Genomic DNA, 25,770 nt, shown 5'->3' with positions numbered 1-25,770 from the left:
CTAACAGTGGCAATGGGAAACGCTTCTCTTCTTACATCTCTTAAGAGCATCTTTGATTTCCTTGTTCCGGAGACTATAAATCAGTGGATTCAACATGGGAATCACCACTGTATAGAAGACTGATGCCATCTTGTCATAACCCTGAGAACTGTCAGAACTGGGACGCATATAGACAAAGAGCCCTGATCCAAAGAAAAGGGTGACCGCTGTCAGGTGAGAGGCACAGGTATTGAAAGCCTTGGACCTGCCTTCCACTGAGCTGATCTTCAGGATTGTGCCAACGATATAACCATAGGATATCAGGATGACCAAGACTGACGCCACCCCAAAAATCACTGCTATTACAAACTTCAGGACCTGCAGGGGAAAGGTTTCAGAGCAGGAGAGGACGAGTAACTGAGGCAGGTCACAAAAGAAGTGGTTTATAACGTTTGGCCCACAGAAATGGAGCTGAAGGATAGCACACAGCTGTATCAATGAGCCAGTGAGACCAGTGACATAGGCTCCAACCACCATCTGCACACAGAGGGAAGGGGACATGACGATTTTGTAGAGCAGAGGATTGCAAATGGCAGCATACCGGTCATAAGCCATGGCTGCCAGAAGACAGCACTCAGCCAGACCCAGGCTTGAGAAGAAGAAGTACTGCATGGTGCACCCCACAAAGGAGATGGATTTAGGCTTCTGGAAGAATCCCGAGAGCATTTTAGGGGTTGTAGACGAAACGTAACAGAAATCTAAAAATGACAAATTGCTGAGGAAGAAGTACATAGGTGTGTGTAGGTAAGGGTCAATCCTAATCAAGATGATGAGGCCCAGGTTCCAAGCCACTGTGGAGAGATAAGTTCCCAGGAAGGCAACAAACAGAACCAGCTTGAGCTTGGGAAAATCTGAGAACCCCACAAGAATGAACTTGGTGATGCTGGTGCTATTCCTTTCTCCTGTCATCCTCTCTGAGTGCCTTAAACCTGCAGACAGATATTTGCATTAAACATGATCGTTTAAACATTATGGATCTTCCCTGTTTTGAGTACAGTGTTTGGATGAAAAATTATCCACAGTCAAACTAACTTTAACAAAATCAAGATCTTAATATTATTCTGAAAATTGCTACAAAACCATCTTCCTACCACTTCACTATTTGAGCTACATTCTTGCAATTCTTCCCACACATGCAAACAGATGTAGTAAAATTCTTGTCTAAATGTTGATACTGATTTGCCCTGCTCTAAATATTTAGTATCAGTGTTTCTTGTTATTTTATTAACAACATTGCATATAATTTTTTTAGATTTAATTTTTGACAATCTTGCAGGCAAAATATATTTCACTGTTTTAAATTTGTGTCTATTGATCCCCTCTGTCTTTCTCTACAAGATTGTGTATGAGGCTTTCCATCAAATACATAGTTTTAATTCCTTGTTCCCCAAGCTTGTCAATTATTTTCTAAGTTTATCATTCATTGTCAATATTAAGTGCATACAGGGTTCTAATATAACCATTTATTTTGTTTTTATCTGTTTAACTTCATTCAATAATTATGGTCCTAGATTTGGTGTTACACCCAAAAACTATTTAGTTACATAATTCAATAAGACTCTTCTATATTTTCTTTTAGTTTTTATATTTGCATCACATTTTTTTGGAAAAAATCAATACATTTTATGAACTATAAATCAGATGCTATTTTGGTTTTCTTTTTCTAAATTGATTGACACTCATCACTATGATGAATTAAGTTATTTGCCTATCAATTAAAATCACTCTTACAATAAGATCAATTACAGAATCCCTGTTTTGCTCAATTTTTTAAGCTTAGTTCTTGTGCCACCTGTTCAGTCCCGTAACATTTTGTAATTACTTATGATCGGATTTTCCTAGTTAGTCCTAGAGCATTATAATGACTGGCAAACATCCCTTCATTTTTCAGAGATCACTTTGATGATTCTCATGTCCATGTCTTCAGAAAATCTGTATAATGAATGTATCAAAGGAAATAAAACTAAGATTCACACTGCAATTCCCTTTTCATTAGTCTGGGGAGAGATAATACATAAAGATTCTTTTATCTCAGCTATAATAAGTAAAGGCATGAGAGAGCCATCAGGAACTCTTAGTAAATATTCATTCCTGCTGCACTTGCTGGAGGACCTGGCTCTAGTGGTACCTGCTCTGGGCTTGAGGGTCTGTCTCTGCATCACTCTGACGCCCCTAGAGCTTGGGTTTCTCAGTGAAGTCATTGCAGCTGTTCTCTTTGCATCAGAGGAATGTTTCATGTCTAAACACAATAACTGTGGTGGGAGATTACACAGAAAGAACTGTGGCCTGGTAGAGTAGAGCAGTAGAAATGTGATTCCCGAAACCAAAGGAGAGCATTTATTAGCGACCTCCAGGAAGAGAATTGCATTGACCCATGCCACTCATCGTTGTACATAATAAGGTCACATCAAAATCCAGGCTCCCTTCCTGCTGTAAAATTGACTTACGGGTTTCCTATGTCTAAAACACCTTCAGTAAAAACAGAAATAGTTCAAGTGAATTATTAAAGAATTTTTACTTCAAGAAATGATGTAAGTGAGTCATACTAGGTAATTAGATGATAAAGGTGGAAATAATAATTACTGTGGTAATTCTGTGGTGTGTTTTCTCAAGTCATTTCCCAGGATGTGTATGTCATGGAGACCCTGAAAAGTAAATATTATTTTTAAATTATTAAGAAATGCATTCTGTTGTTTAAATTCCTTAAGAGTATAGATTCTAGTATGTTTATCCTATATTATATGGCTAATATCCACTTATGAGTGAGTACATGCCATATGTGTCTTTCTGTTTCTGGGTTACCTCACTCAAGATGATCTTTTCTAGGAAGACCCTAGGGAAGATGCTCAATCCTCATTCAGAAGAACAAACACAACAGATACTGAAAGCAGGAGAAGACAGGGAACAGGACAGGAGCCTACCACAGAGGGCTTCTGAAAGACTCTACTGATTGATGCATCAAAGCAGGGGCTGAGACTCATGGCCAAACTTTGGGCAGAATGCAGAAAATCTTATGAAAGAAGGGGGAGATAAAAAGACCTGGAAGGGACACGAGCTCAAAAAGAGACCAACAGATTAAAAAAAAAAAACTGAGCTTTGGGAGCTCTGAAGAGACTGATACCCCAACCAAAGACCATGCAGGGAGAGGATCTAAAACCTAGGCTCAGATGTAGCCCATAGATTCAGTCTTCAAGTGGGCTCCCTAATAAGGGGAGCAGGGGCTTTCTGGCATGAATACAGTGACAGGCTCTCTGATCACTTCTCTCTGGGGGGTGCAGCCTTGCCAGAGCCACAGAGGAAGACAATGCAACAAGTCTTGATGAGACCTGATAGGCTAGAATCAAATAGAAGAGGAGGAAGACCTCTCCTATCAGTGGACTAGGGGAGGGACATAGAGGGAGAAGAGGGAGGGAGGATAGGTTGGGAGGAGATAAGGGAGGGGGACACAGCCTGATACAAATTGAATAAATTGTAATAAATGATAACAATAAAAATTTTAAAAGAAATGCATTCTGTGAAGATTCTCCTATTTTTTCTATATGTTTAAGTAAATAGATATTTTTAAAAGGCATAAATACAATTTTAATCTCTCAAATGAACGTTAGACCTCTTTTAGTTCACTGGTGAACAAGAGAAAATGAATTATAATACAAATAAATATAAATAAATTTATAAATAAATATTGATATAAATAAAATAAATTATATTTATATGGCAAGCTGCTGACAATACTACTTAGGTAATAGAGAAAGACCCCATAATTGAAAAAAAAAAAAAGTCTGTCTCCACACTAATTCCTGCAGTTACTTTTACTTAATTTCCTGTTGTCTGTTTTCATTTCCTGTTGTCCATCTGAGATGGGCATTCTGGAATGCCATAATAAATGTGGTTTCTTCACTCTACTGCAAGTCAGTGAGATGGAACAGCTGGCTCATTAGCATGATAACAGTTTCATCACATGCAGTATCAGAGGAATGGCATCAACTGTGGTATAAACAGGGCACGTTAAGGTCACGTTTAGGGAACTGGAGATGGCTCAGCCGTTAGGAGGACTTTATGCCCCCTAGAGTATCCAAGTTTGGCTCCCAGCCCACAGCAGGTGGCTCCCAAGCGCCTGAAACTCCAGCTCCAGGAAACATGACATCATATTCTGGCCTGTGTGCGTACCTACATGAACTCACACACACATGCACATAAATATAAAACAAAAATAAAAATCTTTAAAGGATTAGATTTAACCTTCTACATTTTCTTTTACTGTAGAAATTCACTGCAGACACAATGTTTTCAGAGTCAGTAAAAATAAAAAGTACGTAAAGTAATTTTTAAGAGTTTGAAAAAAGGCATACAGCCAGTTGCTCAACAGATAAATACCATTCCTACACTTCTTAAGAAGTAACAAGCACCAGTAATAAATTATTCATAGAATTACAGTCCAAGGGGTCAGGAGGTGGGATTTTTTTTTTGCGATCTTTCTCTCTTAATATAATAAAATGTCATAATCTTCTGAAGAAAATTTTATATCTTATGAGTTGAATAGTTTATTTTGTTTCTCGTTAATATTAAAACCCAAATTACATCTTGATATGAGTCACAGAAAATGTTTTCCTGTTGTGCAAATAATACTGTGGTTGTTGAAATCTAACATCTGCAAAGCACCAAATAGACTATCATTTGGTAAACAGCAGAGGAAGATTAAATAAGTTCTTCAAAATGCTCGAGGAATAATCCATTATTACTTTTTAATATGATTTCAGAAAAGTAGGTAAAGGAATCTGGTAATTTAATATGAAGAAGGAAAGACACAATGTATGAACTAAAGCTTATTTTCTCATTCTCTTTGAAACTCTTCTATTATGAATTTGGAGTTCCTTCTAAATGCATTGCACATGGGTCATTTCCTAATGTATTGAAAATCTTACTACTCATATTTAAATTTATGAGCTTTTTTAATTATACCAAAGGCTATTGGTATATTTCAGGTAAGAATACATATTTCTTAATTATTTCAAGCCAGGCAGGGGTAGTGCACACCTTTAATTCCAGCACTTGGGAGGCAGAGCCAGGTGGATCAGTCTGAAGCCACCTGGTTACAGGGTGAGTTACAGGACAGCCAGGACTACACAGAGAAGCAGTGGGGTAGAAGCACACAGAACAGTAGTCCTTGCAGTGAAGAATAAGAAATGACCTTATATGGAAAATGAATAACGTAAGTAACTAAAATGTCAAGCATTCTTTTCTTTTCTTTTCTTTTCTTTTCTTTTCTTTTCTTTTCTTTTCTTTTCTTTTATTTTATTTTATTTTATTTTATTTTATTTTCAGTATAGATGGTTAAGCTCTGGGCTTGCACATGCTAGGCAATTGTTTGCCAGTGAACTGCATGTCTAGAATTTTTTATCTTTATATATATATAACACGGGATCTCACTAAGTTGCCTAATTGGCCTTGAACCTGAGATCCTTCTGTTTCAGCTTCCTGAGTATCTTTCTGAGATTATAGGATTATACCAGTGGGACTAAACCAAAACCCTTCCTCTGAGTTACACATCATCTTTTACTAATTTAGCAAATTGTTGTCTATTGGGTTCTTATTTTGTGATGGGCACAATTCTCAACAATTTAGATATAGTATCTGAGTTGTTTTTACACAGTTCTATGAACACTGACTGTTTACTGTGAGTTGTAGATGAGGAAGCTGAGACACTGGAAAGCTGGGGCATTGGGTGTCTAAGTTATGTATATTCTCAGAGCTGCTAAACAACAGTGGTTAGACACAGAAAACCCCCAATATTCCCCCCAATATTCTTTCTGTTAGCCCTAGGTTTACAAGTAGAAATTCCAAAGTAACACACTGATTGCATTCAATTAATTAATTCTTAATCAGTGTATCTATTGATTAACACAGCTTTTTAAAACAGATACTGAGAAAACGGCAGAGTGACAGCAGAAGACATTATACCAAGGTTTGCAAAAAACAGAGTCCTAGTTCCACATTTACTTAACTAGCTATTTGTTTCTCTGGTGAAGGAATACATGGTCCTCAGTAAGCATTTTAAAAAAGATCTGACCTCTGAGTGTGTCTCAGGCAGGGGAGCAGGGGAGAGATTAGGAATAAGAAGCTACAGGCAGGCATGGAGGCTGTGGAAAAGTGATGATCCTAAAGCAGGGCAAAGGTCATGAACACTACTATCCCTCGGCTGCCCAGGCTGACCTGTTCTGTCCTGGCTCCTGTTGAGCATAGCTGTCACTCGGATCTTTCTGAGGACGGTGGGCTGTCCGTGGCTGTTTGGGACACACAGCAGCACCCACTTCTCACCTCTTGATCTGAACTCTGCTCTAGATCCTGGCGAAGGTCATTACGCACTTTCTACCGTCCCTCAGAGGAGTGCTTCTCCCGGAGGCTCTTGCTCCTCCAAACCCTGCTTTGTCCTGCAAGCTCCTGGCCAGCCAGCCATGATAAGAGAATTACTTCCACCAGAGGCTCACTTAAATACCTCCTCAGACCCAGAGTGTAAAAAAATACTGCTAATTAACAGTCCAAGTAATTGTTCTCCAGTGTGATGGTACTGGAAAAAGTGAGGTTTCCCCTGGTGATTTTACTTCTTCTCGTGGAGTCTTCATCCAGAAAGTGTTTTTAGAACAAGAAGTCACTAGAATAGAACATTATTCTATCTCACACGTCTTCTTTACATTCTCGTATTACAGATTGACCTTTACCTTTTCTGTTACCTATGGAATGCTGCATGGTGTGTTTCACTCAGAATGTTTCAGGCAAACTCAAATCGTTCACAGATCTCATTATGAACATCAGTATTCATGACTTATAACATTCTGCTCTCGAGCCACTTCTGTTGGATTCATTTTTTTTTCTGTTGAGTGTTTAAATGGAATATAAGCGTTTGCTTTGAAAACTAATCCTGAAGTCAGTATGTAAATATGTCAATGAAGGAATACTTGGTTCATTTTTCCAAATCTTATTTTCTAGATTTTATTTGTTTTGTTTTGTTTTGTTTTTGAGATAGGGTTTCTCTGTGTAGCCTTGGCTATCCTGGACTCACTTTGTAACCCAGGCTGGCCTCCACCTCACAGAGATCTGCCTGCCTCTGCCTCTGCCTCTGCCTCTGCCTCTGCCTCTGCCTCTGCCTCTGCCTCTGCCTCTGCCTCTGCCTCTGCCTCTGCCTCTGCCTCTGCCTCTGCCTCTGCCTCTGCCTCTGCCTCTGCCTCTGCCTCTGCCTCTGCCTCTGCCTCTGCCTCTGCCTCTGCCTCTGCCTCTGCCTCTGCCTCTGCCTTCCTGAGTGTTGGGATGACAGGCTTGTGCCACCACACCTGGCTTATTACTTCTTAGGACAGCACCTCATGGAGCACAAGATGTCCCAGACTTGATATATAGCTGAAGATGAACACGGACTTCCAACTTACTGCCCCATATGCTAAGTGATGAGATTACAAACATGTGTACTTTAACGTTGGGACTTAAACCTAGGGTTTTGTTCATGCTAAGCAATCATTCTGCTAGGTGAACCTTATTTCCAGCCCTGAGTGTTGTGGACTTCTGGTCCTTGGTTGAAAAATATAGTCTAGCAATGCTTTATTAATCCTCTGTCGCAGCGGCCAATGAAGTGTCCAAGTGAATCGATCAAGGGACTGATTTCTGGACTGTCGAAAGCTTCGGATACTTTTGACTCTTGACAGCTGTGTGGAGAAGAGAATTCTGGGATATGTTTTGTGGCTGCTGCAGCCGTGCACTTGTAGCTTCAGCAACAGAGACACCAGAAGACCCTCATTGAAACATGAACAAACCTGATCTAGACCATCCGTTCCTGGCCCTCACCACGTCAACATGTCCGGTGTGAGAGGTCTCCTCTCCAGTGAACAAGTGGCTCCCTGTGCTGTCCTTTCTCCCCTCTCTTCTTTGTCTCCTTCCTTTACTTGTCGCTCAAAGTTCAGCCACCCATTCCAAACAGTTAAAGCCAGACAGTTCACAATCCTAGAAAGAAAAAAATGGCCACTCTCATTTCCATTTCACCCTTTTTAATCTTGGTCTGTGGATGTGCTGGAAACCCAGAATTTAACATTCTTGTAAAGCAGTCATTAAGTTGTGGCTCATTCCTGTCAAGTTAAAGTAATATGTAACATTTTAAAGTAACATACTGAAGAGTAAGAAAATGCAGCTCACTTATTTCTGTTTCGGATCTCTTGTCCATCTGCTGGTAGAGACTTTGCATAAACCATCTTTATTACTTGTTAAGACTTGAGAGTAAATTCACTAGGTCAGGAGTGTGCTGCTCCCCAATCCTGTATATCTAACTTCATAATTATGACTTTTTGTTTGGGGCTTTGATTTTTATTGAGACAGGGTCTCATTATGTAGTCCAGGCTGGTCTGGATCTTCCTATAGTAACTAGACTAGCCTCATCGTCATGGAAATCCTCCTGCCTCTGTATCACAAGTGCTGGGATTACAGGTGTGCACCAACACTCTGTCATTTGCTTCTGGAGTGAATCCCTTTGTTCACCTCTGTATTGTATGGCACCCTTCAGGATATACAGATTTTTCACAGGGCGCGTGGGCAGTATCTTTCCTAGACTTCTAACCGCAGTCTTCCGGCACCTGATGGGCTGTCCTTGATCTTAATAATCTTGTCTCTCTGACTTTGCATCCTCTCTAGAAGCAGTGGTCCTTTGATCTGCTCTCTCTCCCACCCATCTTGAACTGCATGGTAAGCTCTGATTGTATTCTATAGTTTCCCATGGCACAGAAGACTCGGGGTTGCTTTCCCAGGGTCTTCATCATACCAGGATTTTTCTTGTTGCTAGATACGCTCTACTGTGTGGCAAAAATAGATACTAGCAGCTCACCCACACCCCATCACTGAATGGAGTAACTGCCTGCCAATTTAAGTTTTCTCAAGAGCTCTGAATCTTTCTCCAAATAATCCATGAGGTAGGGACAAGACTCCTAAGCTAACACAGCAGACTTTGCTGATGCACACCCAGCTGGAGACATTCTTCATTTTATGGTGAGGAGGTTTATTTGAGTTTATCCAACTTCAGGTTGGTGAGTCCTTTTGTCTCACACTTGGACAATAATAACTGAAGGATGATTCTCCTCTTATTTTCTAGCTCTGCTGTGGTGACTTTGCCCATCATACCAGAGAGACTGGTTTGAATTTCCAGCTTTAAAAAAATAATTTTAGGATTAAGCAAAGAAGCCCAATAAATTACAAAGATTATAAAAACACATCCATTGCTGAATACTAATCTGTTACCACACAGAAGATGAACATAGAAAGCTCTTGCGAACAGATTTGAAATGTCCAGGTTTACAGTAAGTGGACATGGAATGTCCAGGTTGGATCTCTGTCTGCATCACTCATGGTTATAAAACATTGGCATAGTTACCTATGCCATTTTGTCTCCTATTTTAGTGTAAAAATGAGTGTCTAATAATAATGCATCTCTCCAGGGATTGGAAGGACTAAATCAGCACACATAACAGTGTCTGGCATCTCCTAAAGAGGCTCCAGACACATTATCTATTTATTACCAGCAAGCAGGTCTGGTATATCATTAGTATTCACTGCTGTGGCCATATGGGGAGTTTATGGGTGCCTTTCTTCCTAACAAGTAGATGTGTATCTTGTGCCAAACATTCAGGCAGGTTCTAAGCATCTGTGTAGTGGGAGCTGCCAGGTTGGCTTGTTGGAAAACCAACAGATTTGGGTAATAAGAATGCAGTGAGCTAAAATGGATTTGAAGAGATGTGTAAGTTCGGTTTCTCAGGTTCCATGAAGGCAATACGGTGGTGGCCACATGAGGGCCATGGGCACAGTTTGGGTCTGTATCGATTCTGAGTATTGAAGACCTGGAAACATTGCCAGATCTGATAACGTGATACTGGAAGCCTGCCCATCTTTCCTTCCAGAAAGAGGCATTATTATTCAGAATACAAGCAAATGTTCTCCATTGTGGAGAAGGAGATGTTTCCATTTCCATAGTACTGGCTTTTCCTGACCTAGAAATTTCGCAAATACTGCACAGTTATTTGGATATAGAGAAGAAACAAATTGTCTGAAGAAATGCACTAAATGAACTTAATAAAACTACTTAATCATAATAGTTAATTTCATGGTTTTGACATCAAAAAAGAAAAAAATTCTAATGTTAAGATTCTCTTGTTTGAAAAAAAAAATGTTTAAATGTCTTTCAGGACAATTAGACCCTACTCAGTATTTAAACCTCTTCAAGTTATTGTTAGTCCTCAAGGTAAAATGTGCCATTTTTAGCTCTTGTGATTTGAACTTATTTGATTTCTTTGACTTTAAGCTTTTTCATTTCCTCTTTCATAATTGCTATAAAAATGTTATGATTATCTGGTTATTTCCCTGGTTAGCAAACGAAACTTTTATCAAATGTTAATGTAGGGTTGACAGTGTGCTCAAGAGAGGATCATCTGGCTGGCATATGCAAGGCTTGAGTTCAGTTCCCAGCAATACATGCGCGCACACACACACACACACACACACACACACACACACACACATGCACACATGTGTGCTCACATGGACATACAAACATGCATCTCACCCATGCATGTATAAACACATGGCAACCCTTTATCAACTATTTCTTGCTTCATTCTCTTCAGATTGCTGCTTTGTCATATAACTTCATTTCAGTTGTCCACCAAAGTCATCAGAAGCCTCAACTTACTTTCCTTTGTGACTCAATCAACTGACTTTAAGCTTACTATGTTCTTCTTCATTTACAAATCACATTAATTTTTACTTTGTGAGATTCTGTTATGGTTTCCATCTCTACGGGTTCCTGTGTTTAAAAATCTTGTCCCTAGCTGATGGTGGACGTCCCTAGCTCTTTGGGGACGTTGTGAAACCTTTGGGTTGGGACCTAACTCGTGAGAGTGTGTCACTGGAAGGCAAGATTTGAGGTCGGCAGTCTGACCCTCTTGGGGTGTGTCTCTCTCTGCTTCTTGACTGCACTATACTCCTGCCACTGTGACCATGAGCTGTTCCAGCTGCCCAATGCCATGTCTTTCCTATCACGACTACTTTCCTTAAAATCACGAGACAAAAATAAACTTTTCCTCTCCTAAGCTATTTCTAAACTCTGTCACAATGACAAGCAGAGTAATACAGATCTATTCACTGATATTATTCACATATTTTTGCTACTGTATACTCTAGATAAAACGCATTTTACTAATTGCAATTAGTTAATCTCCAAGGCAACAATATTTTACCCATGTGAAACAAGTACACTCATGTCTATATTTTGAAACTGTTACCCAATATTCAGGTCAAGTTATATAATCTTTTTCAAGTAATATGTGTTCTTATCAAACTAAATATTTTTCTGAAGTAAATTTTTTTGTTTCATTGTTACTTTATTCTCAACAGTTGTGCCTTTGGACATTATTGAATTATTTTTTGAGTTGAATTTTCATGTTACCAACATTCTACCCATACACCATTTCTCTCAAAGCTTTATTCTCTGGTTTGAGCATGAGCACTTTTGCAAAGTCTTTCCCAGTGCCATGCATCCTCTCCACAAAGTCCATTTGAAATTTCGATTGGAATTAATTTTGACAAACTGAATAGTTAAAAGAGCAAGGTTTTTTTTGCATTCTTCCTTCAAATCACGGAATTATCATTCTTTAAAATTCAACATATCATTGGCTCCATCTGCTTAGCTATTTCTGACTTTATTTTACGACACATTGAATCTTCATAGCAATTCTTCAAGCCATCTCTTCCATCCCATCCCACTCAGCTCTTCATATTCCTCTATATTCTTAAAATCTCACAGTACCTTTAAAATCTTTAGTTTTCCAAATCAAACAATTTGTTGTTCTCTGCCTCAGTGACTGCAAAATTCCTGAAATTGCAGATGTCTGTCTTCCTGCTCATCAGCTGCTAACCTCTCAAAGGTGTCTGCATATAATCCACACTGTCTGTGAGACCCTCGGAGACCTGTTGAAAAATCCCACCTTCATTCTTAATTTTCTGTTTGAATGTGCTGAAAAATAAAACATTAGAGTACCTAACAAAATATTAGAATGCATTACAATGTTTTAAAAATTTAGAATATAAAGTCAACATTCTGTACTGAGTTGGAAATATTCCATCCATAAAGGGTTCTAGAAACTACCAATCCCATCTTCTACTAACACAACAAAGAAAATGTGACTTTTTAAAATGTGAGATTGTTTTGTCCAGATCCCCAGTCATTCTGTTTCCAGTCCAGGTACAAAGTTCTGGAAGAAGCCAGAAAACAAAGAAAACGTCAGGTGATAGAATTATGGAGCTAGAGAGAACTCAGCTGTTAAGAGCACTTAAAGCTCTAGCAGACGACCCAAGCTTAATTCCCAACACTCAACAACCAGCTGCAACAACAGCTTCAGAGAGACTCCAACTTCCCCACAATACACATAAATGAAAATAAATCTTTAAAAATGAAGAATTAACAACTGCTGGACAATTCCTGTGAGCAGCATATAAAGTACATTTATTTCCTTGAAAACTGCCATGACCCAAAAGGCATTGGTCACAAGCAGTTATTTTAGACACATGGGTTTGTCAAATTCATACACAAACACTTGCATGCTATACACTGTATACTACAGATAATTTGAAGATGAAACCGAAATGGATTTTCTTCCTTCATAAAATTGAATTTTACACATTGAAGCATGTATGCTGGTCAGGGCAAGACTTTGGCTCAGGAATTCTACTCAGACATCTTAATTGTCTATTATAAGATGGCAGTAAAAACACTGATAATGCAAACAGGTGAAAGGAATGGCACAGACACACTTACTTCTCTTTTCAACCACAGAATAGATGTAACCGAATAGCCTCAGCTTTTAGCTGGATTACATGGGAAATGGAGATGGGATGCTATCAGCTGTTAGTGTTGGTTAGGAAGACAGGTGAGATCCGGGCTTGCCACTCCAGCTCTAACTTCCTCAGCAAGATCCTCTCCAACAACATTGTCCACCTTTCTCCTTGTGAGCTCTCCCTTCCGTATTCATGATGTTGGGAGCGAATTCTATCCCAGAAACAAGATGGGTTAGGAGAAGAAACCCTCTCGCTGTCTTGTTGACAGTTGTCCACAAGCTTTGCAGTAAAGTCAAGCATGTGAATGCTTGAGGAGGTTTAGAATTTTCCTTTCTGAGCACAGATGAGGTCCTGGGATGTACAGAACACTTTTGATAAGGATTAGCTTCCTAATACAGATTCACTTTATTAAACAAGCTCAAAATGTAACACCCAAGCATGTAGAAATTACCTAAATCAGGACATAATCACCTCACCAAAGGAGGACTCGTGTCTGACTCCTGATTTATAGTTATGTAAGACAGAGAACAATAAGTGATTCTTTGCTTATAACATGACTTCCCAGCCAACTAGGCAACAAAGCCTTAAATGTGGCAGATGTATTAGACCTTTCCACTACAAGTTTCTGTCTGTGTGATGTTAGCAAAACCCATCTGTATAGTTAATTATATGTTGAATAAATCTACAAATAAAGAAAGGAACACAAGATTGCCAGAGGTAAAAGAGCAAGTTCAATATGAGAAGTAACTTAGAAAGAAACCAAATGTTTGAAGTGATGAATACATTTAACATCGTTAAGATAGCACATAACGAAGCATCTTGGGGGTGATGGTGGGAACATAGCAGATATCCAGAAAGAAGAGGCTGCTGGGATGAAAATACGTGAGTTTGTGTAGATAGGTGTCCAGTTTGATGAGAGTGAAGAGGCTCAAATTCCAGAACAGTGTCATGAGACAGATCTCTAAGAATATAGAGAAGAGGGCAATGGTGAACTTTGGAAACTCGGAGAATCCCAAAAGAACCATTTTCACAATCATGCTGTTCTTTTCCCTCATTGTTGCACTAGTGTTCCTGGGTTCTCTAGCTCAGTTGTTATCTGAGATTCTGTGAAAACAAGCTAACTTTTAGCCACACTGATCTCATAGTCCAAGAGAATATTGAGGCATTTTTTAGGGAAACAACCCCACTTGACTTCACCTCTTGCGTAAAAGTTTTTGTTTTGTTTTGTTCTGTTTTTAATGTAAGAAGATAGTTGTGCTTTTATTATTGACCATTCAGGCTTGCGTGGAGAAAGAATATAACATCTGGGCCTGAAAATGACTTAGCAGTTGACAGTGCTTGCTGCTCTTACCGAGGACCTGAGTTCCATTCCCAGTACTCACACCAGGTAGCTCAAAACTGCTTGTTACTCCAGCTCTAAGGGACCAGGTGTCCTCTTCTGGCCTCCTTTGGTGCCCACACACTTGCATGCACACACAAAGACACAGTATCTCACTATGTATCTCTAGCTGTCCCGGAACTCACTATGCAGACCAGGGTGGCCTGGAACTCACTGAGACCCGCCTCTCTTTGCCTCCCAAGTGCTGAGATTAAAGGCATGTTCCACTACACCCAGCTAAAATAAATCTTTTAAAAAAAAAAGAGAGAAAGAAAGAAAGAAAGAAAATATAAAATCTGGAAGGATGTGATTAGAGGAATGGACTTAGAACATGGCTCTAGATGTCAGATAGCTGTGGCTGGACAGTGGCTCTGCTGTAAAAGCTGTACCACTCTGGGAAAGTGACCTAACACTGTGCATTCATCATTTTTTCTGAAAATATGACAACAGAATTCATCCCATAGGGTTTGAGGTTAAGTCAGCTTAGATACACAAAGTACATCTAAATGTATGTGGATGCTGAACTCCGAATTTAGGTCTTCATGCTTGTAATGTATGAAGAAGTGTTGTTGGGAGACTGTTCCAAGGATGGGTTTTAAAGCACACTTTAGGTCTGTAAAATGTCATTTTTAAGTTTAAATGTTTGGGGTGGGGAGCATGGCTCAGTCGGTAAGGTAACTGCAGCCTAAGAATGAGGATCTGAGTTCGAATCCTCAGCATTCACCTAAAAGCCAGATGTAGTGGCACAGGCCTCTAACTCCACTGCTATGGAAGAGAAGCAGTGACAGGCAGATCCCCCAGAGCTCACAGGCCAGCCAGTCTAGGTACATATTCAAGGAGAGACTCATAAAACAAAATGGCACCTGGAAACAGAAGATACTCAGTATCAATCCCTGGTTTCCATATGGACCCAAACAAGGATACAAACATGCTCATACAGATACACCACACACAATAATAATGTTGATGATGATGATGTAATTAATTTTGAGTTAAAAATATAGATAAGTAATCTGATCATATTTAAACATTTTTAGACATGCTAAGATACAGTCCAAGCTGGTCTTGAACATATTATGCAGCCAAGGATGACCTTGAACATCTGAGCTTCCTCTCTCCATCTCCCAAAAACTAACAGGCATACTACTAAGTACACAAAGGCAGAATAAATTCTTTCACACATTAAGACCGAACTGTAGCCTTCCCTAAAACTTTAATATCATTAGACATCCAAAGCCATAGTGGCTCAATACTCGAAGACCAACAGCAGCTTCTGCAGAAACAAACTACCTCATCTACCAATTCTAATTGTTTCCATCTATGGTTCCAATGCCCTGTCTTCGAGTTCTTGGCAAGTTTTTCCAAGAAAGATTCCAGTTCTTGCCTTGATGGCATATTCCCTGGGGAGTGTTAAGGACTATTCGCCTTATGTGGCATAATTCTTTAGAACTGAGAAAGCTCGGTGTGAGTACACGGAGATGTACAAGCCTCATAGGTCCTGCTGCAAGGAAGAGGGTTCGCTGAGCAGACCACAAGGGCTCGGCTCTCCTCACCTCTACCTTGCAGTTTCAATTCTGGGCCTGGCTTGTCTCACTTCTGCAGCACTTGGCCCGCTCCTTCCTACTTCTGCACAGGAGAGCTCTCTCTGCTCTCACCATCAGTTGCCTCTTGATAGACAATAGGATTGATTCTAATTCTGACTCTTTGTGAATAAGCTTCCTGTGAGCATTTGTGGAAATGTCTTTACATAGGTGCACCGTTTTATTCTTCTTAGATAAACAATTTGGAATTAAATCATAGGGTCTTTTACTTGTTTACTTTTGGTAAATAGGTGTCTAAAAGGAACTCAAGAGCGGTGGAGGTGGCTCCGTGAGCAGAAAGCCTCCTGTGCAGGTAGAAAGACCTAAAGTCAGAGCCCAGCAGCCACACACAAAGCTGGGCACAGCAGGGCGTATCTGTAACTCACACACTGGAGGGAGGCTGGAGGCAGGTGAATTGTCACAGCTCATTTGCTGGCCAGTCTAATTAGTGAACTCTAGGTCTGGTGAGAGATTGTGTCTTAAAACAAAGGAGGAAAGTGACAACAATAATAACGATAGTAATAATACTATGAGCTCACCTTTGGTTTTCACATGTGCACATATGATCACATATGCCCGCATACAGAAAGTACATCTGCACACACACATGAACACGTTCACAGAGACACACTGCACACTCATACAAGAAAAACTCAAAGCTCCCTTAGTGGCTGTACCAACTGGGACAGCGTCCAGGGGTTGTAATTCATGTCATACAATTTACACCAAACTGGCATCAATAGCTGTGACGATTCCAACATTTGAGAGCAAGAACGAATTGAAAGTCTCTCATTTCCTCCAAGGGGGAAAAAAAAACACTGTAAAGCACTACGCAGTAACTCTTGGTAAAGGAAGTGATCAGCTTTACAGTGGGAGGCGTAGGAGGGCCTGAGGGAGGATAGCCAGGGAAGGCTGGAGGGAGAAAGTAATATAAATCTATTCAAATTTAAGACTTTAAATTTATAATCAGTAAATAAATCAAGGTATTCACCACGGAAACAAGGTCCTCTAAATCAGTAGGACTGATGTGCAGATGAAAACACGGAGACTGAGGTGTCATGAGCAGGCCTGAGTGGGTCCGGCACTGGCTGTGCTGCTGGAGCTGGAAGAAATGGATGCATTCCTCCAGCCCTAACCAGAAGCCACTGAGAATTTAGCTCTCTCCAAGGGAGCCTCACTGGGGAGAAAAACTATGTTTGAGAGTAGGCTGCATGCCCACCAATAGATGAACAACAGAAAATGAAATCAGCAGCATCTTTGGAGGTTTCTTGTCTCATGGTGTCATGTCAGGTCTTTTTTATTTAACATTTTTATTTTTTGTTCTATTTTATTTATATATTTTTCTCTCTTTTTACACTACAGGTTCTTTGCACACATATTATGGCTTCCGGTATACTGTTTTCATGGAATTCCCGACTGTGGGTCTCTGTTCCCTGTGTCTTTTCTTGGGCTCTTTTCCTTCTGTTGGTTCATTTTGTCCTGTTATTCTCTGTTAGTATTATTTTTATCTTATTTTATTTTATTATTATCCCTTAGAAACCTTTTTGTTTTCTAATGAGAGATAGAAATGGATAGATCAGGATGAGATAGGAAGGGAGGTGGGGAGAAACTGTAAGGAACAGAGAAAGGGGAAACCATGATCAGAATATATTATGTAAGAAAAAAATCTATTTTCAATAAAAAAAATAATAATGAAAAACATTTAAATTCATCACAGATAATTTTCAGGGATAAAATTGTGGTCCACTATTATTTTGTATTTTAAAGTAGGAATTTAAATAAACCAATATTTTATTTTAAAATAAGACATTAAAAATTGAACAAGCTGAGCATATTTCAGATATATGCCTAGAAGTGGAATAGCTGGATCTTGAGGAAGCTCTATTCCTAATTGTCTAAGAAAGCACCAGATTGATTTCCAGAGTGGTTGTACAAGTTTACATTCCCACCAGCAATGGAGGAGGGTTCCCCTTTCTCCACAACCTCTCCAGCAGGTGTTGTCACTTGAGTTTTTGATCTTAGCCATTCTGATGAGCATAAGGTAAAATCTCAGGGTCATTTTGATTTGCATTTCCCTGAAGACTAAGGACATTGAACATTTCTTTAAGTGTTTCTCTACTATTCGATATTCCTCTATTGAAAATTCTCTGTTTAGCTCTGAACTGCATTTTTTTAATTGGATTACTTGATTTGTTGCTGTTTAACTTTTTAAGTCTTTTATATATTCTGTATTTATATATTTATTTATATATTTATTTATATATTCTTGGACTTTAGTTTTGTGCACTGTGATAAATATGGATCTATTTGCATTTTTCTATATATAAGGCAAACGGGGTGGATACTGGAAGAAGGAGAAAATAGGAAACAAGACAGGAGCTTACCACAGAGGGCCTCTGAAAGACTCTACCCCACATTGTATAAAAGCAGATACTGAGACTGATAAACAAACTTTGGGCAGAGTGCAGGGAATATTAGGGAAGAAGGGGGAGGTAGTAAGACCTGGAGAGGACAGGAGCTCCACAGAACCAAAATATCTAGGCCCAGGGGTCTTTTATGAGACTGATACTCCAACCAAGGACCATTCATGGACATAATCTAGAACTCCTGCTCAGATGTAGCCCATGGCACCTCTGTCTCCAAGTGGGTTCTCTAGTAAGGGGAACAGGGACTGTCTCTGACATGAACTCAGTGACTAGCTCTTTGACCGCCTCCCCCTGATGAGAGAGCAGCCTTGCCAGGCCACAGAGGAGGACAATGTAGCCAGTTCTGATGAGACTGGATAAGCTAGGGAACAGATGGAAGGAGAGGAGGACCTCCCTATCAGTGGACTTGTAGAGGGGAATAGGAGGAAATGAGGGAGGAAGCATAGGATTGGGAGGGGAGAAGGGAGGGGGCTACAGCTGGGTTAACAAACTAAATAAACTGAATTAATATAAAAAAAATAAAAATTTAATTTTAAAAAAAGAGAGAGAAATCTTCCCCACCAAAACCATTTCTCCACACACTCAGAGGCCCCTTATTACTGAGTGGAATCAAGTGCCAATTTTTCTTTTAACACTTTGAATTATAAAATATAGACCAGTCTTTTAAGGCAGGATAATCCTAGAACTTATTCAAATGGGACACTCTGGGGTGTGGAAAGGGAAGTGATTCATAGTGTGTCAAGACAGCAAACACAAAATGGGATAACGTCATAATCAGTACAGATGATTGATCCCTCAACACTGAATGGCCTCTTTAAAAAGTTTTTTCTCATGTGTTTATTTTATTCACTTTACATTCTTGTAGCCCCTTCCCTCCTCCCCTCCCATCCCCATCCTCTCTCCTCCCTCCCCCACCCCTTTTCCTCAGAAAAAGGGAACTTCCTTTCCCATCCACTCCAGCTCGTCAAGTAGCATCAGGACTGAACATGTCCTCTTCCCCTGTGGCCTGGCAAGGCGGTCTCGCTAGAGAAAAAAAAATCAAAAAGCCAGCAAGTGAGTCCAGGTCTGATGCAGTTCCCAACTTCCTTACTAGTTTTCTGTATGTATGTGAATATATGCCATATGAATGCAGGTTCTGAAAGAGACCAATGAAGGCATCAAATCCCCTAGAGCAGGGGTTAGAGGTGGTTGTGATCAGCTTTTCATGGATGATAGGAAGCAAACTTGAGTCCTATATAAGAGCAGGAAGAGATCTTAACCATGGAGCCATCACTCTATCCCCAGTGTTCTGTCTTTATCAAAACCGGCATGCATTGAGTCTTTGATGGCCTCATGATCAGGCTCCTGCTATACTTGTTTAGGGAGGAATTCTGATTTCAATATACACAAGCTATGTCACCGTGATCACTTTATTTAACCTCACTATATCTGTTTCTTAATCAGCAAAGCGGAGATGATAAATAACAACCCTTCAAAAGGTGATAGTGAATTCAGTAACCTGTTGATGCTAGGTTCACTCAACTAACGTTAGAAGATTTATACTGAATCACTGTGCATTGTTTTAGTCTTCCCATCATTTCTGCACTTGTTTTTTTTTTAAATAGTTGTAAATCCCTTACTATTTACACTTGTATTAACATGTGATTGTTACACACACCAATAGAGCATAGTGTTGTATTTCAGCACAGGTATTTTGGTTTGAGTCTGAAATGCCCCCTCTAGATACAGGCTCATGTGTTTGAAGAGTTTACAGGGAAGGCTTCTGGGAAGCCTAGATCATGAGGCTTCTAACCTCATTAAGGAGGCAACCCACCAATGAATCCATGGTTGAATAGGCTACTGGAAAGTGGTGGAGAAGGTAGGTGGTGGTGCCTAGTTGGGGAAGGGAAAACAGGGAGGTGTGCCGTAGATGAGTGTCCTTTGCCCCTCTCCTTCCTCTCTTCTGTGAACTGAGTGCCTCTCTCTATTATGTTTCCTGACTCCTGATGGTCCAGAAACAACAGATCCAGGTAACCATGAACTGAAACCTCTCAAACCAGGAGACAAAGAAAACCTTTCTTCCTTTAAATTGATGTTGTCACAATTGTAGAAACTAACATGAAATACACCAAAATATAGTTATCATTTCTTTCTCTTTTTTTTATTTTGCTTTTTGGAACCTTCTAGATTCTTCCAGATTTGTAGAGTCAGACTTGAAAAACTAGATATTTCAATTGTTATTACTTGATTAATATGTTTAAGGAAAAAAAAAACACACAGAGATACCCGCAATGATGGAAACTTTTCAGAAGGACAAAAATAAACATCTAAGAGAGTCGTAAAACATTATGATTAGAATTTAAAGTTTCTTAAGCAAGCCAAACAGTCAACTAATATGGATTTTGATAGGATGTGCTTACTGAAAGAAACCCATGAAAATAACAGGTATTTCAATGATATGTAGGATAGAGCGAGAAGATGAAAGCAGCATCTAACTGAGACTCCAACAGCATAACAGAAACAGACAGGCAGTTTTCAGGATGCTCATGCTCTACGTATTAAACAGTCCAACATGCCTGTATGGTGACTAAGACAGCTGCCATGTCTTAAGAACCCATGCAGTATCAGAAGCAAAGTTACGCTTTTGTTTAGTTCCCTGAACATAGACTAAAACTGTAGGCAGAGGTGGTAAGTGACTGCAGTTTGGGTAAGTAGAGGATCCAGTTTCCAAGAGATACTTTTAAAGCATTGTCCACTCAAAGAAAATAAGAATCGTTAGGTAATTTAATTTACAACAATGCCTGAGTGAGAAAATGTGCTCCTAAAAGAAAAAGATCACCCTGAGTGAGGTAACCCAGAAGAGGGAAGACACACATGATATATACTCACTTATAAGTAGATATTAACCATATAATATAGGATAAATATACTAAAATCTATAGCCCTAAAGAAGCTAGACAGCAAGGAGGACCCTAGGGAAGATGCTCAGTCCTCCTTCAGAAGGGCAAAGATGATAGACATTTGAAGCAGGAGAAGACAAAGAACAGGACAGGAGCCTACCACAGAAGATCTCTGAATGACTCTACCCACCAGGGTATCAAAGAAGATACTGAGACTCATAGCCAAACTTTGGACAGAGTGCTGGAATCCTTATGGAAGAAGAGGGAGATAGAAAGACCTGGAGGGGACAGGAACTCCACAAGGAGAACAAAGACAAAAATACTTGGCCCAGGGGGGCCTGCAGAGACTAATACCCCAACCAAGGACCATGCATGGAGAGGACCTAGACCCCCTGTTCAAAGGAAGCCCATTGGCTGCTCAGTTTCCAAGTGGATTACTAGTAAGAGGTACAGGGGCTGTCTCTGACATGAGCTCAGTGGCCAGCTCTTTAATCACCTCCCCTTGAGGGGTTCAGCCCTGCCAGGCCACAGAGAAAGATGATGCAGCCAGCCTTGATGAGACCTCATAGGCTAGGGTCAGATAAAATGGAAAGGGCATAGGGAGAGAAAAGGGAGGGTGTGTGGGACTAGGAGGAGACGAGGGAGGAGGCTGCAGCGGGGATACAAAGTGATTACATTGTAGCACATAAACATATAAATAATATTCGATTTAGAAAAGAAAAGGGAACACGACGGCTCATCGTTCCTTGTCTCCCATCTCAGCAGCTCTCACCGGGTTGGTTCTGTGCCATTGATGTTCATCCTGCTCATGGTGCGTGACTTCACATCATCTTACCCCGTGGATTTGCATCATCTCACCGTGTGACTCTGTTATACCTCTATCTTTATGAAAACAGAAATGAAGTTACAGAGTTACCAGTATTTGCTCACCGCAGGTAAATCCAACTTTGGTTCCCAACAGATATTAAAGGATGGACTCTCCGAGGCTTGGGGGATGTCGCAAAAGAGGAAGCTGAAAGAATAGATGAACCAGTAAAAGATAAGTAGAAGGAAGGGCTGAAAAACGTTACCCCAGGGTGGGACACAGTCACTGCAGTCACAATCTCACGGGAGCTGTGATTACCTGCAGTGGGCCAGATCAAGCCTGAGCCCATCAACAGTCCATCAGAGATGAAGGGGGGCCCAGCCCCTCCCTGCTGATCCATAGATTGTTGCCAAATTCTGGGGAAAGAACAGTCATTGCCTACAGTGGTGTATCTAAGGGTGAATCGATCGTGCTCTCATGTATAGCTTTAAAGCCGTAGTCTCAGAAATGACCCTGATCAAATCAGTTGGTCACAAGACAAAAAGACATGAATGGAGGGAAAGGGTTTGTAAGGAGAAGGAAGGATGACAGGCCTGGGAGGGGATGAAAGAGTGTGGAAAGTGGTCCACCCGAATCGGTTACATACATGTATGAAACTGTTAAAGAACAAATTTAACCAATGGAAGGGAGAGAAGGGGGTGTGTGCTCCCAAACCCTCATCAAACATACCATTCCTAACAGGATTTAGATTTTTTCAAACTTTGAGTGGCTGAGCTATACTAAGGCAGACTCACCCTGTTTGCCATACAAAAAGAAAAGGTATTTTGCTAATTTTTCCTAATTCTAGGAGTTCAGATGTCTGCAAAACCTGTCACAGTATAATATAATATCACAGAGGGCCTCCAAAAGACTCCACCCAGCAGGGTATCAAAGCATATGCTGAGACTCATAGCCAAACTTTAGGCAGAGTGCAGAGAATCTTATAAAAGAAAGGGGAGATAGTAAGACCTTGAGGGAACAGGAGCTCCATAAAGGGAGCAACAGAACCAAAAAATCTGGGCCCAGGGGTCTTTTCTGAGACTGATACCCCATCCAAGTACTATGCATGGAGCTAACCTAGAACCCCTGCACAGATGTAGCCCATGGCAGCTCAGTCTCCAAGTGGGTTCCCTATTAAGGGAAACAGGGATTGTCTCTGAAATGAACTGATTGGCCTGCTCTTTGATCACCTCCCCCTGAGGGGGAAGCAGCTTTACCAATCCACAGAGGAAGACAAAGAAGCCAGTCCTGAAGAGATCTGATAGACTATGGTCAGATGGAAGGGAGGAGGATCTCTCCTATCATTGGACTGGGGGAGGGGCATAGGAGAAGAGGGAGGGATGGTGGGGTTGGGAAGGGATGGGGAGGGGGTTACAGCTGGGATACAAAGTGAAAACACTGTAACTAATAAAAAATGAAAAAACAAAACACAAAAAGATATTTTAGAAGATAAAATAATTAGGCTCATTTAAATGGTGTTTGTTTTCAGAGACAGAATGATAATGTTGACTCAAGAATAGTTTTTAAAGTTGATGATTTGAAGAAATAAACAAATTCACCTTTGCTGACTGAGGGTCATATATATGGCCAGCTGTGTAACAGGAAGAAGAATGAAGAGTTTGTTTCTTCTCTAAAAAAATAAAGGCATTTCTTTCTCTCATCTTTTCTCATCAGTTTTCTTTTTTGCCAGATAATGTCATTAAGAAGGTCTACAGAAAAGAATGGACATCATCCCTCTGTACAGTACTGGTTTTCTTGTTGGTGTAACAAATAGTTGGCAAAAGCTACTTGCAGAAAGAAAGGTTTCTTTTGGCTCAGCTTGAGGCTATTGTCTGTAATGGTGGGAAGTCATGAAGGGAGGAGCATGAGGCAGCTTATCATGTTGCATCTGTAGTTAGGAAGCAGAGAGATATGAATACTGGTGTTCTTTGCTTTCACCTTTTACTTCAGTCTAGGACCTCAGACTGTAACATCTTACTTCCCACATTCAAGGTGGACCTTCCCTCTTCAGATAAACCTCTATTTCAAAAGTACCCTCATAAACACACACACACACACACACACAGAGAGGTGACAGTTTTCATTGACCTGAACCTGCAGGAATATAGGTTCCAAAGAGAGAAGTGTCAGTAGGAGAGGAGAGCAGATAAAGAAGGCAGAAAGCTGTGATCAAGAGGTCTACAGGAGATGATGACTCATGCCAGCAAATTTATGAGGAAATACAGCATCTCATATATTGCTTGCAGGAGGAAAAAATGGACCACGATCAGCAGAAATCTGAGTAAAACAATGTTGTCAAAGAAAACACAGCTAGCTTCCTGAGGACTGACAACCACTTCCCATTCATGGGTGAAAGTTGGGTACCCAAGAGCCAAAACCTTAACATCTTCAAAACCCTGGCCCAAGCTCCAGATCAGACCTGGCCAAGTCTACATCTGAACAAGGACCCATAGTGTTCTCTTTGTTCTTTCATCAGGGCCTCTGAGAAAGCCTTAGATCTATCTGACTCCCAATATAGTTGACTTCCTTATGTTATATTCAGTACTGACCTGCCAGGTAACATGTACCCACTAGTGCAATAACAGCATGATTTTTTATGAGAATAACCAGCTGCTTCCTGATTGGAAAGGAAGCCTGTTCCACATCAGTAAATTTATGCCTAGCACTATAAAACTGAACAAAAGCCCATAGCTAAGGAGGTCATAGGCCTTAGAGAGTAACCTACTATCATTTTTTAAAAAAATGGTCATTTGTCAAACATAAATATAAATATTTATGTTTATAATTAGATACCCAAGCTAGCCTTGGCTAGAGGTCCTTACTTTTGCAGTGACAATGGCTAATGCAGAGACTGATCCAAGAGATGCCAAGTGCCTGCGAGTGCTCGGCCTTAAAAGGAACATCTATAACCACTCTCCTAAGGCTCAGAGACCTCTATGAAAGAGGGGAAGAGAGAATGTGAGAGTTAGAGCATGGGCACTGTTTTCTGGACATGACATGGCCATTGTACTCTTGAACCCATAGCAGCTATGGTTAACTGCAAAAGACCTGTACAGGATGAAGCTAGCAAATGTTCCACTGTGCCTAGAGGAAGGGCTCAGGAGGCAATAGCCATCACTGAGGACCTGTGGGGAACTGATGATGGTTGTGGGCACATGGCAGACTTGCCCATATGGCAGAGGATAACTCCATACCCCTGCTCATACAGCCAACACTTACTAGACACAGTGGACTTGAAATGTGTTGTAGAAGTCCATAGGTAACTGCAGAAGGAAATACAGATGGGTATGATCATAATACATTGTATACATGAATGAAATTCTTAAAGAAACCATAAAAAATGAAATATTGTGTTGTTGCTGTTGTTAAATTTTGTTAAATGTGGGGATTTTGTTTACTATTTTTAGCTGCTCTTGGCATAAGAACAAATTGGCTCCCGTGTAAGATAATGACTATGCAATTTGTCTATGCTATATTAGCCATTTTGCTGCTACTTCAGGTATTCCATAGTAAGTAGCACAGTTTAAAATACACAACAAAATTTTATTAAAAAGAAAATTTTGAATAATGGAATCATCTTAATTCTTACAAGAGGATATAAAAGCACTCACCTAACAGCATGAATTAGATTATTAACATATTATATCCACTCCTTTCTCTCTACAAGTAAGTTGGGCCAAAGCAGATAAACCAAGAGTGCCTATATCAGCAGCAACTAAGAATGAAAAACACTCGTTGTTACACTCAAAATCTCCACCAAGGAAAGCCA

The 25,770-nt window shown here is 40.2% G+C and overlaps 1 protein-coding gene across 1 annotated transcript; it reads right to left on the bottom strand.

Annotated features, from left to right (window-relative positions):
- On the bottom strand, positions 1–948 carry LOC110563985 (olfactory receptor 5AN6). The gene has a single exon (XM_021661242.1). It carries the CDS (start codon positions 946–948, stop codon positions 1–3), a length of 948 nt encoding a protein of 315 aa, XP_021516917.1.
- Positions 949–25,770: the final 24,822 nt, after the last annotated feature.

The sequence above is a fragment of the Meriones unguiculatus genome, chromosome 1, assembly GCF_030254825.1.
Source record: "Meriones unguiculatus strain TT.TT164.6M chromosome 1, Bangor_MerUng_6.1, whole genome shotgun sequence".
In the NCBI taxonomy this organism is placed as follows: Eukaryota; Metazoa; Chordata; class Mammalia; order Rodentia; family Muridae; genus Meriones; species Meriones unguiculatus.
Note: the sequence above shows the minus strand (reverse complement) of the source record. Positions and strands in the feature narration are given on the sequence as shown.